General features: G+C 39.1%; 1 protein-coding gene across 10 annotated transcripts in view; it reads right to left on the minus strand.

Annotated features, from left to right (window-relative positions):
- Positions 1 to 18,576, minus strand: part of DLGAP1 (DLG associated protein 1) — an 866,766-nt gene that overhangs the window by 177,382 nt on the left and 670,808 nt on the right. For all 10 annotated transcript variants that reach the window (XM_032875683.1, XM_032875682.1, XM_032875681.1 and 7 more), the window contains one exon: positions 9,749 to 9,926. In XM_032875683.1, coding sequence (XP_032731574.1) covers positions 9,749 to 9,926 — 178 coding nt within the window. The remainder of the gene's footprint in view (positions 1 to 9,748; positions 9,927 to 18,576) is intronic.

The raw sequence follows: 18,576 nt of genomic DNA on the forward strand, positions 1-18,576 counted from the left end.
GTATATATCATTGATTTTTAGGAGATACTTGGAAGTGCCTTCACAGGTAAAGGGACATGATATTTGTAACTAATTATCAAATAGAGAAAGTGAGCAAATGAGCCAAAAGGAATATGAATATCAATCTGGGTCAAGGATGTACAGGATTTCTTTATATTTTACAAGGAACTCTTTTGTGAACTTGAAATAATTTGAAAGTAAAAAGTAAAACTGTATTTGCATGTGTGTATGTGTGCATATATACATATCTATGTATATATCATTTATTAGATTTTCCTCTATTAATCAATATGTCAAACACTGCAAAGAAATTATAAAATATCGATCCCTGTTAAGTAATAACTATTAAACTTGGTTGACTGTTCAGAGAGTATATATGCCCACTTCCCTACTTTTCATAAAAAATTGGACCATAGAGTAAATATAATTCTGGTTTTTTTTCCACTTAACCTTCTTTATTAGACTTCTTTCTTAACAGGATTCTCCTTCATTCTCTTTTAACCTTTTGTTTTTATTATATACAGATACAGAAAACCACACAAAGTGGGGTTACCTGAGTGGCTCAGTGGGTTAAAGCCTCTGCCTTCGGCCCAGGTCATGATCCCAGGGTCCTAGGATCGAGCCCCACATTGGGCTCTCTGCTCAGCAGGGAGCCTGCTTCCCCCTCTCTCTCTGCCTCTCTGCCTTCTTGTGATCTCTCTCTCTCTCTCTCTCTCTGTCAAATAAGTAGATAAAATCTCCAAAAATAAAATAAAATAAAATAAAGCTGTTAAAAAAAAGAAAAGAAAACCACACAAAGTGAATGTGTAACTTAATGAATTATAATCAGGCAAACACCCTTGTAACCACTACCCAGGTCAAGAAAGACGGATTTTTCCAGGCACCCAGGAAACCCCTCTATATGCCCCATCCTAGCCATAATCCCCGTCATCCCTCCAAAAGTAGCCGCTACTCTGAGTTTTATCTTTATAAAGAATAATTCTTTGTAGGAATTACAATTTTTATAAACTATAAATTATTATATAAATAATTACAAAGAATTATTTTCTTTTTTAAAAAGATTTATTTATTTGACAGAGAGAGATCACAAGTAGGCAGAGAGGCAGGCAGAGAGAGAGGGGGAAGCAGGCTCCCTGTTGAGCAGAGAGCCTGATGTGGGGCTCAATCCTAGGACCCCGAGATCATGACCTGGGCCAAAGGCAGAGGCTTAACCCACTGAGCTACCCGGGGGCCCCAAGAAATATTTTCATAAGGAATTGCTTGGGTTTTTTCACTTATGTGCATCCTTGGACCTTACAGTTTAGTTATACCCATTTAAAAATTTCAATATATCTTTCAATTCACTTTTAACATATAGGCCTTCCTCCTATAGTTTTTAAACTACAATTTATTTATGGAAGCATCTCGGTTGTTTGACCTGTAAAGCTTCCCACAGTCTGAATTTGCTGATTTCATACTCATGGTAGGATTTAGCATGTTCCTCCGTCTTTTGTATTTCCTGAAAATTGTAAGCTAGGTGCAGGGGCTTTATAAGATTCTGGTTCAATCCCTTTGGCAAGACTAGGGGTCATGTGTTCTTTTATCAGGAGACACATTATATCTGCTTTGTTTCTCTTTTTATGTTGTTAGGAGTCATTGGTGCTCAACGCCTAGATCCATTAATTCACTGGGAGTTGTAAAACTGTAATATTCTAATTCCATCATTACTTTTGCAGTTACTAGTTGGAACATTTTTTATAAATAAATGCTTCCTCTCACATTATTTGGTTATTCAGTGGTTTAGGTCATATAGGAATGGCAGAATAAATGTTTTTTTCCTCCTTCTTATTTTCAAGATAATAAATCTGTTTCCTCTTATCTATCAAAAGCGATCAATTAACTTTTAAAAATACCAAGATGAATTCACAATTTAAAAATATTTGATGGTTTTAAGTTCACTTCAAATTTGAACTCACTGATTTTTAACTGGTAGGAGCCTCTTAGGTTGGCTCCTGAATCCTTCTGACATGAAATGAATAGTTTTTGATAACTTCCTTGATACAGCTATGTCTCATCTTCTACCTTTCCTGCTCAGTCCTGGAATCAGTATTTTTTTCTAAAAGTCCTTCTTCTTTTAATGGGAAATGGTATCTCAAGAACACAGTCTGGGCCCCAGGAAGCTTCGTTGTCATTGCTACTGAGTTGGTCATCGTTCAGTGGGCAAAACTAGGTCTTTTGGTAGGCAGATCTAGTGAATATCTCCAACTAAAATTGAGACTGTTCTATATTATATCGATACTTATACTTTGATTCCATACTAAAAGTCCTGGTTCTCAGGGGGCAAAGGAGATGATAGAATTGGGATAGTCTACAATTATTCATATGTTTCTTCTGTAATATATGCACAACCATCTCAGAATGGCATACTAATAATACCATACCCATGTCATTATTGAGAAGTTAACAATTCCTTTTATTTTTTGTGTATTCACTCTCTTTTCTCATTTAAAGTAGTTGTGCTATTTTTACACTGCAGAGCATATAACCTACATGTTCTTCCCCACTTTAGCCCTCATTTAGTCTCTCATAAATAACTGTATATTTAATGCTTGACACTATGGTTTTTTCACGTAAAAAGATTATTCTTTACCAAAATTCTACAGATCTAGGTTAAATAGTTCTAGATGGCTTATAAAGAAAAAGAGCAAACCCCTAACCCACCTTACTTCCCCCACCCCAGATTCTCCCCCCGAAAGAGGCAGTCACTTTCAGTTCTTCCAGTTGGATCTTACGGTATTTGCAGCCGTATTTCCAAAAAGTTGCTTATGTGAATTGAGCCTTTGATACATTTGTAGACCTCAGGTAACCTATTGGTTTCCTTCCTGCCCTTAAAGCATTAGCCTCGAAGCCTCTGTTCTCTTATTGCAATCTATGGCTGCCAAGCCCCCTGCTATCCTGGGATCTCTCTTCCCTATCACTGTGGGGGTGCCCTTGATTATCTCAACTGTCCCTGTTTCCTCTTCCTTGTTTTATTCCCTACTTTTGGTGGAAAACATCTTCCGGTGCTTTTCTGGACAAGCTGGCCACCTGGCATTGATGGAAATGTCTGTATTCCATCACCACTGTTAAGGGAGAGTATGCTTCCATTCAGGATTCTAGCCTGCATTCTTTCTTCTTTCCAATGTTTTCAGGCTTTGCTCCTTGTCTCTTAGTCTCCATATATGCTAGAGTCTGGGAAAATAGATGCCTTTCTCATTCCTGAGCCTTTCTGTATAAACTGTTTTTTCTCACCCTCTTTTGAAAGCCCTTTAGGATCTTGGCCCAAATGAGCTAACATTTTACCATGATGTTCCCTATGTGGATATTTCTCTATCAATTGTGGTGGGTACTGATGGGTCCCTCTCAATCTACAGAATCATGTCTTTCAGTTTTGGGACCATTTCTTGAATTATTTCATTAGTAATTGCCTTACTTTATTTATTTATTTGTGGAACTCCCACTAGTCAGATGTCAGAATCCAAGAAAGCTCAAAGAATTCCAAGGGGGGGAAAAACCCACAAAGAAAAATACATTGATACATCATAATTTCCAACGCAATCCTGGTAAAAGAACAAAGCTGGAGGACTCATATTTCCTGATCTCAAAACTTAGACTGCAAAGGCACAATAATCAAAGCCACAATAACTGGCACATATAGACCAATGGAATGGAATCGAGAGTCCAGAAATGAGTCTCTACACCTATTCACCACTAGTTCTTATTTCTGGTCATTGGGGTTGTCCAAATCTCATTGTCTAGTTGATTCCTCAGGATGGGTCCATGGAAATGATGTTTCCTATATTCATTCATGTTTATAATAGTTTGTCTGTGCCTTTTATATGAAAATCAGTTTATGAAAATGTTCACATTTTACCTCCTTGAATATAATAACATCACTCAATTTTCCTTTGTCATAAACTATTGTTAAATAGTCTGATGAGAATTTAATTTTCTTTCTTCCAAATTTTTATTTAAATTCTAGTTAGTTAACATATAGTGTAATATTGGTTTCAGGAGTAGAAGTGATTCATCAATATTTTTTCTTTTCTAGGTCTTTTGCTCTTCTGTCTAGAAGTCCAAGGAGCTTTGCTTTATTTTGTTTTGTTTGAAATCAGAGTCCTTTCATTTTACTAGACTATATCTTCGTTATTGTTTTGGGTCAATCTCAGGTATGCAGTATATAATTTTGAAACATCTTTTTGTTTTCATTAAAGTTTTCTTTATTATTTTTATTATTCATTCTCATTCTTTGCTTTCATTTTCTTCTTTGGAGACTTCTATTATCTATGTGTACAATCTTTGTCCAAAATATTTATCAGTGTCTCTTGAATCCTTTTTACCTCTTCATTTCTTTCTGACTTTAAATATGTCTCTCCTCTTTAGATTCTATTTTTCTTAGTGTATGAAATGTCTCATTCACTTGCTCCTGTATTCCTTCTAGTCTAATCTTCATTGCTGAAGTGATTTTTCTTTTACTTCTAATTTTTTCCTGAGTTTTGTGATTTTTAAGGTTTTGAAATTCAGATGTATCCTTTTCTTTCATGTCTTATATCATGTTCTTAATGTCATTTAGTGCATTTTATTTTATATTTTTTAAAGGTTTTATTTATTTATTTATTTGTTAGAGTGAGCACAAGCAGTGAGAGTGGCAGGCAGAGGGAGAAATAGGCTCCCTGCTGAGCAAAAAGCCAGATGCGATGCGGGACTCGATCCCAGGACTCTGGGATCATGACCTGAGCCAAAGGCAGATGCTCAACGGACTGAGTCAATCAGGAATCCCTTGTTTAGTGCCTTTTAAAATACAGTTGACCCTGAACAAACAACATGGGGGTTGGGGCATCGACTCCCCCCATGCAGTTGAAAATCCACATATAGCGGTGCTTGGGTGGCTCAGTCAGTGAAGCATCTGACTCTTGGTTTTGGCTCAGGTCATGATCTTGGGGTCCTGGGACTGAGCCCCAATGTAAGGCTCCGCACTCAGGGGGGAGTCTGCTTCTCCCTCCCCCTCCCCCGCTCTTGCCCCCCAGCAAATGCTTTCTCTTTCTCTCTCTAATAAATAGAATCCTAAAAAAAACAAAATCCACATACAACTTTGACCTCCACAAAAATATAACTATTAATAACCTATTATAAGTAAGAATCCTTACTAACACCATAGCTGATTAACACATATTTGTGTCTTATATACATGATGCACTATGTTTTTATAATAAAGTTTAGAGAAAAGAATATTAAGAAATCAAGAGTTGTGGGTGCCTGGGTGGCAGATTTGACAGACAGATATCACAAGTAAGCAGAGAGGCAGACCGAGAGAGAGAGGGGAAGCAGGCTCTCTGCTGACAGAGTGCCCGATGCGGGGCTTGATCCCAGGACCCTGAGATCATGACCTGAGCCGAAGGCAGAGGCTTTAACCTACTGAGCCACCTAGGTGCCCCCCACCCCCCGGTATAGTTTAATGCTCTTTCTGTTCTATCATGGGCAATTTGCTTGAATTCTTTGAGCCTTACTTTCCTCATCCGTAAAATGGGTACAATGATGCCTATTTCCTATGGATGCTTTAAGGATAAAAATAAAATATTCAAAATGCATATTATATTTCTAGGCACATTGTAGATACTCCACGAATAGTGGATGTTATTCGGTGAGACAGTGTAGTGGGAAGAATGAATCAATTTACTACAGATGTCTAAACTGAATTTCATAAAGTAAGAAATGATCTTTTTTATAGTTGATATGAAATTAATGAGAGAATATGAAAAGTTTCTTGTATGTATCAGGTAAGCAATACATGATGACTATTCTGCTGTTATCATTTCCATTATTACTCCTATTTTAGCAATATTGTTGCCATCAGTATCTCCATACCAGTAGGTACTGAAGAAACTTATCAGTGAGGAGTCAGGATACTTGGATTTCTAGGTTCTGTACTGGCTGTATTCGTAGACCCTTAATTCATCTGAGTTTTTATTTCTTTGAATGCATACAATAAAGGGATGATCTAGGTCACAAGTCATAGCTAAACTGCTGGTATTACCACTGAGCATAATAACTGCTTATTCACGTTTTAAAAAAATGATGTAGAAATCCAATACATTGCCAGCCAGAAATGTCCGTGGGCTTCTGGTTTACCACTCCAGATGAAGATATTTGAAAATTTGACTTGAAATAAATGAAGACATAATTTATTTATTATGAATTAATTAGGCTAATTTGGAAATGACTGTTATTATACCAAATACATGTATATATTTTTAATTTTTTTAATTTTTATTTTTTAAAGATTTTATTTATTTATTTGACAGACAGAGATCACAAGTAGGCAGAGAGGCAGGCAGAGAGAGAGGAGGAAGCAGGTTCCTCGCTGAGCAGAGAGCCTGATATGGGGCTCGATCCCAGGACCCTGGGATCATGACCTGAGCCGAAGGCAGAGGCATTAACCCACTGAGCCACCCAGGCGCCCCAATACATATATATATTTTTTAAATGTGACTTTTAAAAATTCTTCTCAAGCTTTACTTTATAAAAACCCCCATTTTTATTAGATGTATGTATAGTACAAAATATAGAAAGGGACTAAATATAAAAAAGTTCAATTTTTCTCTACCATGCATGCACAATCTGTTTTTAGAGGTATTTTCTTTGAGGTATGAGTGGCATAAATAAACAATTTAGTTATTCTAGACCAATATTTTGGCTTATAACATTTTACTTTGATCTTTCTAGGAGGCTTTGATGAATAATATGCCAGGTTTTAAAAGGGAGTAGGATATAATGCATTTAAATTCTATACAATTAGAGCTGCTACTAAAGATCTATGAGCAAGAATATCCCCAACATCAGAAAAGCTGACCACTTTTTGAAAAATCTAGAATATATATGGTAGTATTGCTTTGAAGAAGAAACTATTCTCCTTTGAATAATGACACTATTGGGACTGCAATAGTTTGAAATTATCCTTAAAAATATTGTGTTACTTGAAAAGTGAGTATGGGACTAGAAAAATGATGTATCATTAGGAATCCATTTAGGATGGCTATTCTTTCTGTATTTTACTTAAGGCGAAATGATTATACCACCAGATTACAGGGCACAACCTGCTGTAGCATCAGGGGCCACATGTGCCTCTTTTTTGTTGATAAGTTACTCGGCTGTCACTAGGATATGATAGTGTCTCAGGAAGGTCAGATCCGCGGCACAAGGACTCGAGCCAGACAGCTGTGTAGATTCAGTGTCCTGATGGGGGAAGTGACAAGTTTCTCCTGTCTTGAACATTTAAAATTTAAAAATCTAGAGTTGCCTGGGTGGCTCAGTTGGTTAAGCATCTGCCTTCGGCTCAGGTCATGATCCCAGGGTCCTGGGATCGAGTCCTGCATCAGGCTCCCTGCTCAATGGGAAGTCTGCTTCTCTCTCTCACACTACCGTTCCCTCTGCTTGTGCTTTCTCTCTCTCTCTGGCAAATAAGTAAAATCTTCATAAAATTTAAACATTTAGAATTATGAAAGCAGTGAATGGGTATAAATATTTTCCAACAATTTTTTAAAAAATCCACTGATGTATTCGATGTAATCTACATGTATGACAGCTGGATTTATAGACGACCTTTCCAGAAGCCTATGTGACCATGAGGCCATCTGGAATAAACAAAAGCTTAAAGAAATTTTATTTTATTATTACTTTTATTATTAAAAAAAAAGATTTTATTTATTTATTTGACGGAGAGACAGTGAGAGAGGAAACACAAGCAGGGGGAGTGTGAGAGGGAGAAGCAGGCTCCCTGCTGAGCAGGAGCCCAATGCAGGGCTCGATCCCAGGACCCTGAGATCATGACCCGAGCTGAAGGCAGACAACCAACAACTGAGCCACCCTAGTGCCCCAAGAAATTTTAAATATTATATTGTTTATTGTAAAAAAAGTAAGGGGAGGCAAGTCAAAATTTCAGCAAATGAGGCACCAACTATTTTCCTGGGAGTTGGGATAGTGAGTATCATTGGACATATCAGCTAGCACAGATGGGCATGCATGTTCTTGCAGGATTCTTTCAAGTAAGGAAATGTACAGTGGGCAGATGTGGGGATCCCCCACGCCAGCTTTTTCCAATTCCCACCCTGCCCTGCTCTCAGGGCCTTGCTGTGGTTCTTGCCTTTGCTCTTCAAAAATGCAGTTAGAGTAAAGAGCTCTATTTTGTTGGTAGGGACAAAGCAAGAACCATGGTCCTATTTCAGGGTCTCACTCTGGTAGGTCAGAGATGCTTCAGTTCTCAGCCTACCGTGTTTGGCTAGTCACTATCATCACCACCTTCCTCCTCATCACCATAGTCACAATCACCATCACCACTACCTTCACTACCAACCTCCTCCTCATCACCACAGTCACCATCACCATCCTCATCATCACTACCATAACCACCACCACCCTCGCCACTGCTACCACCATTTGTAGCAGCACTGCTAGTAGCATTCTTACCTTGGTGATCACAGTGTCTTCCAGACTAGCTTCTTACTTCTAACCATTCATCCTCTCTCATCTTTTCTCTATTTTTTCCATACAAATTATCTCACATCAAAGTTCTGATAATATCTCTTGCCTGTTTAAAAGCTGAGGTTTCAATTAATCTTTAATCAATCCCATTCCTAACAAATGAAGTCCAGTCTCCTGGGCCTGGCATGCAAAGCTATACATTAACAAATATATCCAGGGAGGAGCACCTGGGTGGCTTAGTAGGTTAAGCATCTGCCTTCGGCTCAGGTCATGATCCCAGGGTCCTGGGATCGAGCCCAGTATCAGGCTCCCTCTTCAGATGAGGGCCTGCTTTTCCTTCTCTCTCTGCCCCTTTCCCCTGCTCATACTCTCTCTCTCTCACTCACTCTGCTCTCTCTCAAATAAATAAATAAATAAATAAATATTTTAAAAGTATATATCCAAAGCAGGGCAAGTGATTTTGTACTGCTCATCAATGAATAACTTGTATAATCTGGTCCAGTGTTCTGCTCAATAAATACTAGCTGAATTAATTGTATAGTAGTTATTTTTTTTTATATAGAAATTTAAATTCAGAATTCTTATACTTCCTTTAAAAAATACCCTTCTTGTGCTCCCAGAGGAAGCCAGCCCCTGTGGTATCTTTGGTTCCTCTCATGGCCCCCCAAAAGCTGCAGGGTCAGGTCCTCCAAGAGTCCCACGTCCTCTTAATCCCTGATCTTAGGTAAAACAGCCATCTCCCACACTCTGAGACCTTTGATGGGATAGACTGGAGGACTTCAGCTGAGTATTTTGGGCATAGAATTAAGTTGCCTTTATTGAGTCTTAATCCCTGGTCCAGCATACTGGTTCTTAGAAGTGGCTTTTGTCTCATTGCCAAGATATAATATTTATCTGGGACCCAGCTGAGATAAGTAGGAAATATCTCACTTCTTGTCCCTGGGTCCCTGTCTTGATGACCTGCTCAATACTTCTACTCTTATGATCAGACAGTGCTATGGTTTTTGCCAGTGACGTCTACGATGTCCTTCTATCCTTCAAGCATCTTTATCACCTCATCTGTCAACTTCCTGATGGCAAGTGTGCTGGTACTGACTGACTACTGGTGAATTTCCAGTGTCTTTATCCTTCCCTAGTAGTCGTTGACCGTGTGTAGCATGTAGATCAGGCTGATCCATCAGTGGTTTACTCCCTTCATGCCCTGTGTCCACTAACCCTTATGCAGGTAATGGTCCATAGCCATCGTGCTCACCTGGCTGATGGTGCTCATGGCTCGCATGTAGCTCTCATTCCTAGAGCGGAACTTTGGTGACGTGAGCAGGCCAGCAGGGTCAAGGCTGTCCAAGCTTCGGTTGATGGAGACTTCACTTACTGCCCTCAGGTAACTGTGACTCCGGATCTGGAGTTTGGGGGAGTGTTCATTGGAAATCCTGAAAGGGAATAAGAGAAGGGGCACATTTAGTCATATTCCAAGATGTAAGCAGTAATAAGGTGTGGGTGCGCTACCATTGATGTGGCACCCTAAATACTGGGATGAAAAATATAGATGGCTTCCTATGATATTAGACTCTCCCATGCTGTCTCAGAAGGAAAAACTTCTGGCAGGAAATCATTAAGTTCTGATGACCTTAGAGAGCAATTAAAATTCTCTTCAGCCCATGAAGTAATTTCCCCATTCACATTTTCTCAGGTGTCTGGAGGAGGGAGATAATAGCTTTGACCCCGTGCCCCAGAATCCTTCCTATATGGTCTATAAGCTTTTTCTTTTACCCACTTCCTTTCTGTGACCATCTTTTTGTTTTCGGACTGTCTAGTAACAGCCAGTGGGTATACATCTGTAACCGTGTCAGTATCTCTACCAGTCCTTCTCTCATCTACTTATCTGTCTAATCTTTGTATCATTTCATTGAGATTGAATTTAGTAAACATAGCTTCAATTTTAGCTATTAACAATGCATATATCTTTAAATCTTGATATGTAAAGAAAGTCTTTACATACTTTGTACTCTGGATTTTCTTTCAAGATGCATTTTAAAATTATAAAAGTAGGAAAAGCTCATTGCCAAGCTACACAGGAGTGCATAAAGCAGAAAGTGGGTCTCTCTCTCCACCCCTGTTTCTGCTACAGAATTCTACACCCTTGAAAGAACTACCTGTGTAGCAGTCTGGTGTATATCTTTCCTGTATTTCTCTTCTTTCTTTCTTTCTTTCTTTTTTTTTTAAAGATTGATTTTATTCATTCATTTATTTATTTGAAAGAGAGAGAGAGAGAGAGAGGGAGAGAAAGTGAGAGCATGAGCAGGGGAGAAACAGACTCCCTGCTGAGTAGGGAGCCCAATGTGGGGCTTGATCCCAGGACCTGGGATCATGACCTTAGCCAAAGGTGGTTGCTTAACTGACTGAGCCACTGAGGTGCCCACGTTCCTGCCTTTCTATACATATACAAACAATTTATTTTCAGTAATTTTTCAAGCTTGCTATCACATGGGATTCAGGGTGATTTTTCTTTCATTGGTAAATTTCTTTTATTTTTGCTGAAACGTTGCTTGCAGTAAAAGTTAAAGCTGATAAGAAAGATGTATGCCCAGTATTATTGCTATTATTTGTCATTCTGGAGATCAAAACCAATGAAATTAGAAAATAAAAAGATACAGGGAATATAAATATTCTGAAGTAAGAGATAAGTTTCGTGCATTCACATTATATAATTATCTGGAAGATAAAAAATATGAGAAGCGGGGCACCTGGGTGGCTCAGTGGGTTAAGCCTCTGCCTTCGGCTCAGGTCATGATCTCAGGGTCCTGGGACCAAGCCCCGCATCAGGCTCTCTGCTCATCAGGGAGCCTGCTTCCCTTACTCTCTCTGCCTGCCTCTCTGCCTACTTGTGATCTCTGTCTGTCAAGTAAATAAATAAAATCTTAAAAAAAACTGAGAAGCTATTGGAATGCATAAGAGAGATCCACAGGATAAACAGATACAGGGTTAAAAAATACAAAAATTAATAGCTTTTCTATATACTGCCACCACCAAATAGAAATTTGAATTTTTAAAAATCCCATTTAAAATGGTAAATGTTATAAAATAAGTACAAATCATAAAAAAATGCAACACGATTTTATGAAGAAAACTATAAAACTTTGTGGAAGGCAATAAACAAGGCCTAAATAGATGTAAATTTTTTTTAAAGATTTTATATATTTATTAGAGAGAAAGACACAGTGAGAGAGGGGACACAAGCAGGGGGAGTGGAAGAGGGAGAGGGAGAGGGAGAAACAGGCTTCCTGCTCAACAGGGAGCCTGATGCAGGGCTGGATCTCAGGACTCTGGAATCATGACCTTAGTCGAAGGCAGCCACTTAACCGACTGAGCCACCAGGCGCCCCGTGGGCCTAAATAGATGTAAAGGAAGATAATTTTCCTTGATGGAAGTAATATTGTAAGAAAAAAAATAAAATTTTCCTAAATTAAGCTACAAATCTAATGCCATTGTAATAAAAATTCTCATCTTTTTTTTTTTTTTGAGTGTAACAAGTTCATCTTAAGTTTCTATGAGGTTCATAGCAGCATTATTCATAAGAGCCAAAAGGTAGGGCAACCCAAATGTCTGTCAGCTGATGAATGGGTAAAATGTGGTATATCCATACGGGGGAATATTAGTTGGCCGTGATGAAGAGTTTAGTACTGATATATGCGACGACATGGATGAATTTTGTAAACATCATGGTAAGTAGAAGAGGCCAGTTATGGATTATATGATTCTACTTATATAAAGTTCCAGAATAAAAAATTTTTAAATACAGAAGGTAGATTAGTGGCTGCCTAGACTGGGATGTCTAGGAGGAGGAGGAAGATGGCAAGGTTGGGGGTTGATATCTAAAAGGTCTGATCTTTTTCTTTGGGGTGGTGAAAAATACTCTAAAATGGATTGTGGTGGCGGTTGCACAAATCTGAATATGCTAGAGACCATTGCATTGCACAATTTAAATGAGTAAATTGTTTGGTATGTACATTATAGATCAATAAAGCTGTTTTTAAAAATTATATGAGGCCTCAAAATAATCAAATTTCCTAACGGAAGGCGTTCAGAGAGTAGACTGTGGTCGGCACAGTGAGAGAAGGAACGCCAGTGAAGGGGTTGCAATATGGTGATAATTTAAAGAACTAGTGATAGGACTGAGTTAAGTAGCTGCTGAACTTCAGCAGATGGGTTTAAGAGCCCATGTGAAGATTAAACATGGAAGATGAGTAAGAGGAGGGGGCCTAAAAACAGCCAGAAAAAAAAAATAAATTAAAAAGGAGATAAATATCCTATCAGATCTCAAATATACTTTATAACGACAAAGAGGAAAACAGCGTGTTATAGCGAAGGAATAGACAAATCTGTGTAATAAAGTAAGGACTCTAGAAACAGAACTGAGCGTCTATTTAAACTTACTATCTTGCAAAGGTGGCAATTTAAATAAGCAGGGAAGAGATCAATTACTTAGTAATGGTGTTAGATGAGCTGTGAGTCCACATGGGAAAACAAAAAGGATTCCTACTACCCATATTATTAAAAGATTAAAAATCAAAAGCCCTAGTGTGGGGCTCGATCCCAGGACCCTGGGATCATGACTTAGCCAAAGGCAGACGCTTAACCAACTGAGCCACCCAGGCGTCCCTGTAATTTTTTTTTTTTTTTTTTAGTTTTCATTTTTAAGTAATTCTTACATGCATCGTGGGCCTCAAACGTACAACCCCGAGATCAAGAGTCACATGCTCTGACTAAGCCAACTAGGCGCCCCGTATAATCTTAATGTCTATACCTAAAAACTTTTTAAAATTATCAGAATTTTATGGAAATAAACTATAAGACCTTATGGAAGACAATAAAGTAAGCCTAAGAAATGAAAGTGGTGGAGAAAGATTTTTAGAAATAGGCTGTTGGGGTGCCTGGGTGGCTCAGTGGGTTAAGCCTCTGCCTTCGACTCAGGTCGTGAACTCGGGGTCCTGGGATTGAGCCCCACATTGGGCTCTCTGCTTGTCAGGGAGCTTGCTTCCTCTTCTCTCTCTGCCTGCCTCTCTGCCTACTTGTGATCTCTCTGTCAAATAAATAAATAAAATCTTAAAAAAAAAAAAGAAACAGGATGTTGAAATTAAAAGCCATTAAAAAAAAAGATTGATAAGAATCTACTTAAGAATAGTACTACATAAAAATTTAAAACTTTTGTTCAAAAAAGGCAGTATAAGCAAAGTTAAGAATAATAGTCACTGGGTAGGAAACATATTTGCAATACCACACGAGGTAATGAAGAGGGTTTACCCCTATAACATTTAAAGTGGACTTAGCAAATTAAAGCATAATGAAAATAACTCAAAAAATAGAGATTCAGTAAATTAGAGAAATGTTGATAAATATAAACACCATTTGCATATCAGATCCAGGCACACCCAGGTCCACGTCTGTAGATGGCAAAGATAATCTCCAAAATCCAAATGTCCTCTTTGCAGTGTATAAGAGTGCACTCATTCTTGAGGTTTGTATGGAATTACTTAAACACAATAGTCAAAAAAGTTAGACTCAGTAATACCAAAACCTGGGAATGTGATGAGCAGCTACAAAAGGAACTAAATTAAAACAGATCTAGAATTTAACCACAAAAGTTAACCTCCTGCATCATTATTATAAAAGGGAAACTGTTCTAAAAATGAATGTTCTCTATGGATCCTACAAGTAGCTATCAAACATGGGCTATTTGTTCTGCCAACTCAGGTAAGTATTTGCCATGTGTTATGTGCTATTATGATAATTCACAAGGGGTTACTTTAGAAACACTCATGGCGCCAATCCCAACCAACCAACCAACTGAAGAATTCATTTCCCCCTTAAGATCTCTTTTAAGGGGGCACCTGGGTGCTCAGTGGTTAAATGTCTGCCTTTGGCTCAGGTCATGATCCCAGGGGCCTGGGATTGAGCCCCACGTTGGGCTCCCTGCTCAGTGGGAAGCCTCCTTCTCCCTCTCCCACTCCCCCTGTTTGTATTCCCTCTCTCAATGTCTCTCTCTTTCTGTCAAACAAAATCTTTAAAAAAAATAATCTCTTTTAAGAAAAGAGAGACTTTTTTTTTTTTTTTTTAGATTTTATTTATTCATTTGACAGAGATCTCAAGCAGGCAGAGAGGCAGGCAGAGCGAGAGGGCGGGGAAGCAGGTTCCCGGCTGAGCAGAGAGCCCGATGCTGAGCTCGATCCCAGGAACCCTGAGATCATGACCTGAGCCGAAGGCAGAGGCTTAACCCACTGAGCCACCCAGGCGCCCCAAGAAAAGAGAGACTTAGGGGCACGTGGGGGGCTCAGTGGGTTAAAGCCTCTGCCTTTGGCTCAGGTCAGGATCTCAGGGTCCTGGGATCGAGTTCCGCATTGGGCTCTCTGCTCAGCAGGGAGCCTGCTTCCCCTCTCTTGTCTCGCCCTGCCTCTCTGACTACTTGCGATCTCTGTCTGTCAAATAAATAAATAAAATTTAAAAAAAGAAAAGAAAAGAGAGGCTTAGCTGGAAGCATTTATAAGCTAAAGTTCACTTCCCCTAGATCTTGAGAATTAGATGACAAATGTGTTTCTTTGGCTCTTTTGTAACATGACCCCGGGCGATGATATTGCTAACATAAATGATGATACTGTGCCAGATGGTTATGGGGACAGCAATGGGGGTGGTGACTGTTTCATAAATGGTGTATATTCAAAAGAAGAAGCGAAAGTCCAGTGCTTTGAAAAATGAGTGTCTACTGGCTGAGATGGGGAAATGAGGCATCATTGCAACAATCATTCACCCTGGTCACTTGTTATGAAATCAGTCATAATTCCCAAATTTCTAAGTGAAAAATCAGAAAGGATTGAATAGTTCTGCTTTGGTGAGTCATTTCTGATAAAACAACACATACTTTAATCATACACTAAATATAAGGAGATGAATTCTTATCTTGTCTGCTTAGCGGAGCCCACAGCTCTCAGTATAAAATGTCCAGTATAGATACGTGCTGCTGGTGTAGAAACACTAAAGAAATGGCAGAAAATGGTGTATTGATTACTTCATTTCACCTCAAAAGAAAGGTGATTTGCCAAGAAGAAAGGGCATGTGCATATTCAGAAATATTAGTTCTCATGTTAGATTAAGTATTTTTCCATGTTGGCCTATTCGCATGACATGTATCTTTTTCTACTTTTCTCCCTAAATAGACCCAGTTAATGTTTTGTGGCTTATCAGAACTGAGATTTTGGCCTGGTTGAGTCCCATTCATTGTCATGTCCTTTAAGTGCACGCAAAGAGGGGCACCTGGGTGGCTCAGTTGGTTAAGCATCTGTGGCTCAGGTCACAATCCCAGGGCCCTGGGATCGAGTCCTGCATCGGGCTCCTTGCTCAGAGGGGAGTCTGCTTCTCTCTCTCCCTCTGCTGCTCCCCCTGCTTGTGCTCTCTCTTTCTCAAATAAACAAAAATCTTAAAAATGCACACAAAGATAGGACACCCTTATGTTGGTCATGGGGCGGCCATGTACACAAGCTTGGCCCAGTAACAGTAAGGTTGCCAAAGAAGAGAAAACGCAATAATACTCAGACTGCAAAGTTTTAAACCAGTGTCCTTGAAGTGAAAATGATTAACTTTGTAATAGAGTACTAAAAGCATAACTTCATCAGATGAATTAAGCTCTAGGGATATGATGGGCAGCATAGTGATCATAGCTAATCATGGTGTGCAGTGCGCTTGAAATTTGCAAAAAAGTAGATCTTTAAAAAAATTGAGATAGAAGATTGACATACTAGTTTCAGATATATGACATAATGATTCACTGTGAGTACTGCTAAATGATCACCCTAATAAATCTAGTTAGTATCTAGCACCACATGATTTTTTCTCGTGATGAGAACTTCTAAGATTTACTCTCAATACTTAAAAAAAAAAGATTTTATTTATTTATTTGACAGACAGAGATCACAAGTAGGCAGAGCTGCAGGCAGAGAGAGAGGAGGAAGCAGTCTCCCCGCTGAGCAGAGAACCCAATGCGGGGCTCGATCCCAGGACCCTGGGATCATGACCTGAGCTGAAAGCAGAGGCTTTAACCCACTGAGCCACCCAGGCGCCCCTCAACACATTTTTTTAAAAAAGATTTTATTTATGTATTTGACAGAGAGACAGAACAAGCACAGGGGAGGGCAGAGGGAGAAGCAGGCTCCCCACTGAGCAGGGAGCCCAATGTGGGGCTCAGTTCCAGGACCCTGGGATCTTGACCTGAGCCAAAGGCAGACGCTTAACCGACTGAGCCACCCAGATGCCAACACTTTCAAATATATAGTATTGTTACCTATGGTCTCCACGCTGTACATTACATCCACAGGACCTCTTCATTTTATAAACTGGAAACTTGTACCTTTGGACGCCCTTCATCCATTTCTCCTACCCCCAGCCATTGCCTTTGGCAACCACCAACCTGTTCTCTGTATTTATAAGCTTAGTTTTTGTTTGTTTAGAGTCTCCATGTAAGGGAGATCATATGGTATTTTTGTCTGAGAGTAGATCTTAAGTGGTCTCACGCCTCAGCCCCTGGCAACCACCATTCTACTTTATGTATCTCGGAGTTTGGCTACTATAGGTCGATCTCATACAAGTGAAATTATATAGTATTTGCCCAGCTTGTTTCACTTAGTATAATGTCTTCACAGTTCATCCATAATGCAGCATGTGGCAGAATTAACTTCCTTTAAAGCTGAATAAGTTTCCACTGTATGTCTAGATTACATTTTGTTGATTCCCTCATCTACTCACAGACACTTGGGTTCCTTCCACTTTTTGCTAGTGTGAATAAAGTAGCTGTGAACACGGGTGTACAAATATCTGTTTGAGTTACTGCTTCTGGTTCTTGGGAGGATAGAGGCAGAAGTTAAAAAATCTCTCTTTAACAGAAGTACTTAATCTTCCCTATTTCATTTCTTGGCACTTAAACTCCCAACAAATTTGGGGATCAACATAATAAAAACAAACTGTCATTTACTGCCCCCCTCTGGAAAGGTATACTATTGATCATTCAGGGTTAGTTTTAAGCACACTAAATAATAAGAGTAGTATTTCAGGGACTATTATTGCTGTAGTTGAAAAGGGAAAAAGGATACTTCTGTTATTTGGTGGAAAGTACAGTAAAAATGTGAGTATAATTTTACTGCTCTAGTATTTACAAAACAGTGATGTAATTAAAACTTGATACAGTATTATTATTATTATTATTTTAAAGATTTTATTTATTTGACAGACAAGAGATCACAAGTAGGCAAAGCAGCAGGCAGAGAGAGAGAGGGGGAAGCAGGCTCCCCGCTGAGCAGAGAGCCCGATGTGGGGCTCGATCCCAGGACCCTGAGATCATGACCTGAGCTGAAGGCAGAGGCTTAACCCACTGAGCCACCCAGGCACCCCTTGATACAGTATTATTGAGAACAAATAGCATTGAAATAATTAAGACATCCAAAAAAGTAATTCCATAAGCACTTAGAGATTGCAGAAAGGCTTTTGCCAATAGTGTCCGTTTATGAACCAGTAAGGAAAGACATAATGTCATCACTAAGAAAGCTGTGATGACAGTTTAACTGTACTTGTTAGTAGAAAGCCCATGGTGGTGATGCTTAGGAGGGGAACTGAGGGATAGTGACCTAAATGCTGCTTTGAGCTGACTATAGTGTTTCCTTCAATTTAAAAAGTGTCAGGGCAGAGCAGATCTACTTCCATAGATGTAAGCTGACATTGACAAATTGGAGCAGTTAAAACCCGTGTAAAAGAGTTTCAATAGATATTTCACAAAGGGCTTCATAGTCTGACTTCACTTTGGGAAGAGCAAAAAGCAACCAAAGACAGACTGTTAAATAATTCTTATAATGTTGGTTTTCTTCTAATCCCCTTTGTCAAATGCTCTGTGTCTACACTCACTACTGGTGTGCCAAAAGGTCACAAAGAAGACATCTCTTCCATGTAATAGTCCTCAGTTGTTTTGAACACAGCTGTCCATCCCTGCTAAGCCTTCTCTTCTCCAGCTGACATGCCCCCTTTATCTTGTCCTCTTATGTCAAG

This window comes from Lontra canadensis, unplaced genomic scaffold (assembly GCF_010015895.1).
Source record: "Lontra canadensis isolate GAN:19392208 unplaced genomic scaffold, GSC_riverotter_1.0 scaffold57, whole genome shotgun sequence".
Lineage (NCBI taxonomy): Eukaryota > Metazoa > Chordata > Mammalia > Carnivora > Mustelidae > Lontra > Lontra canadensis.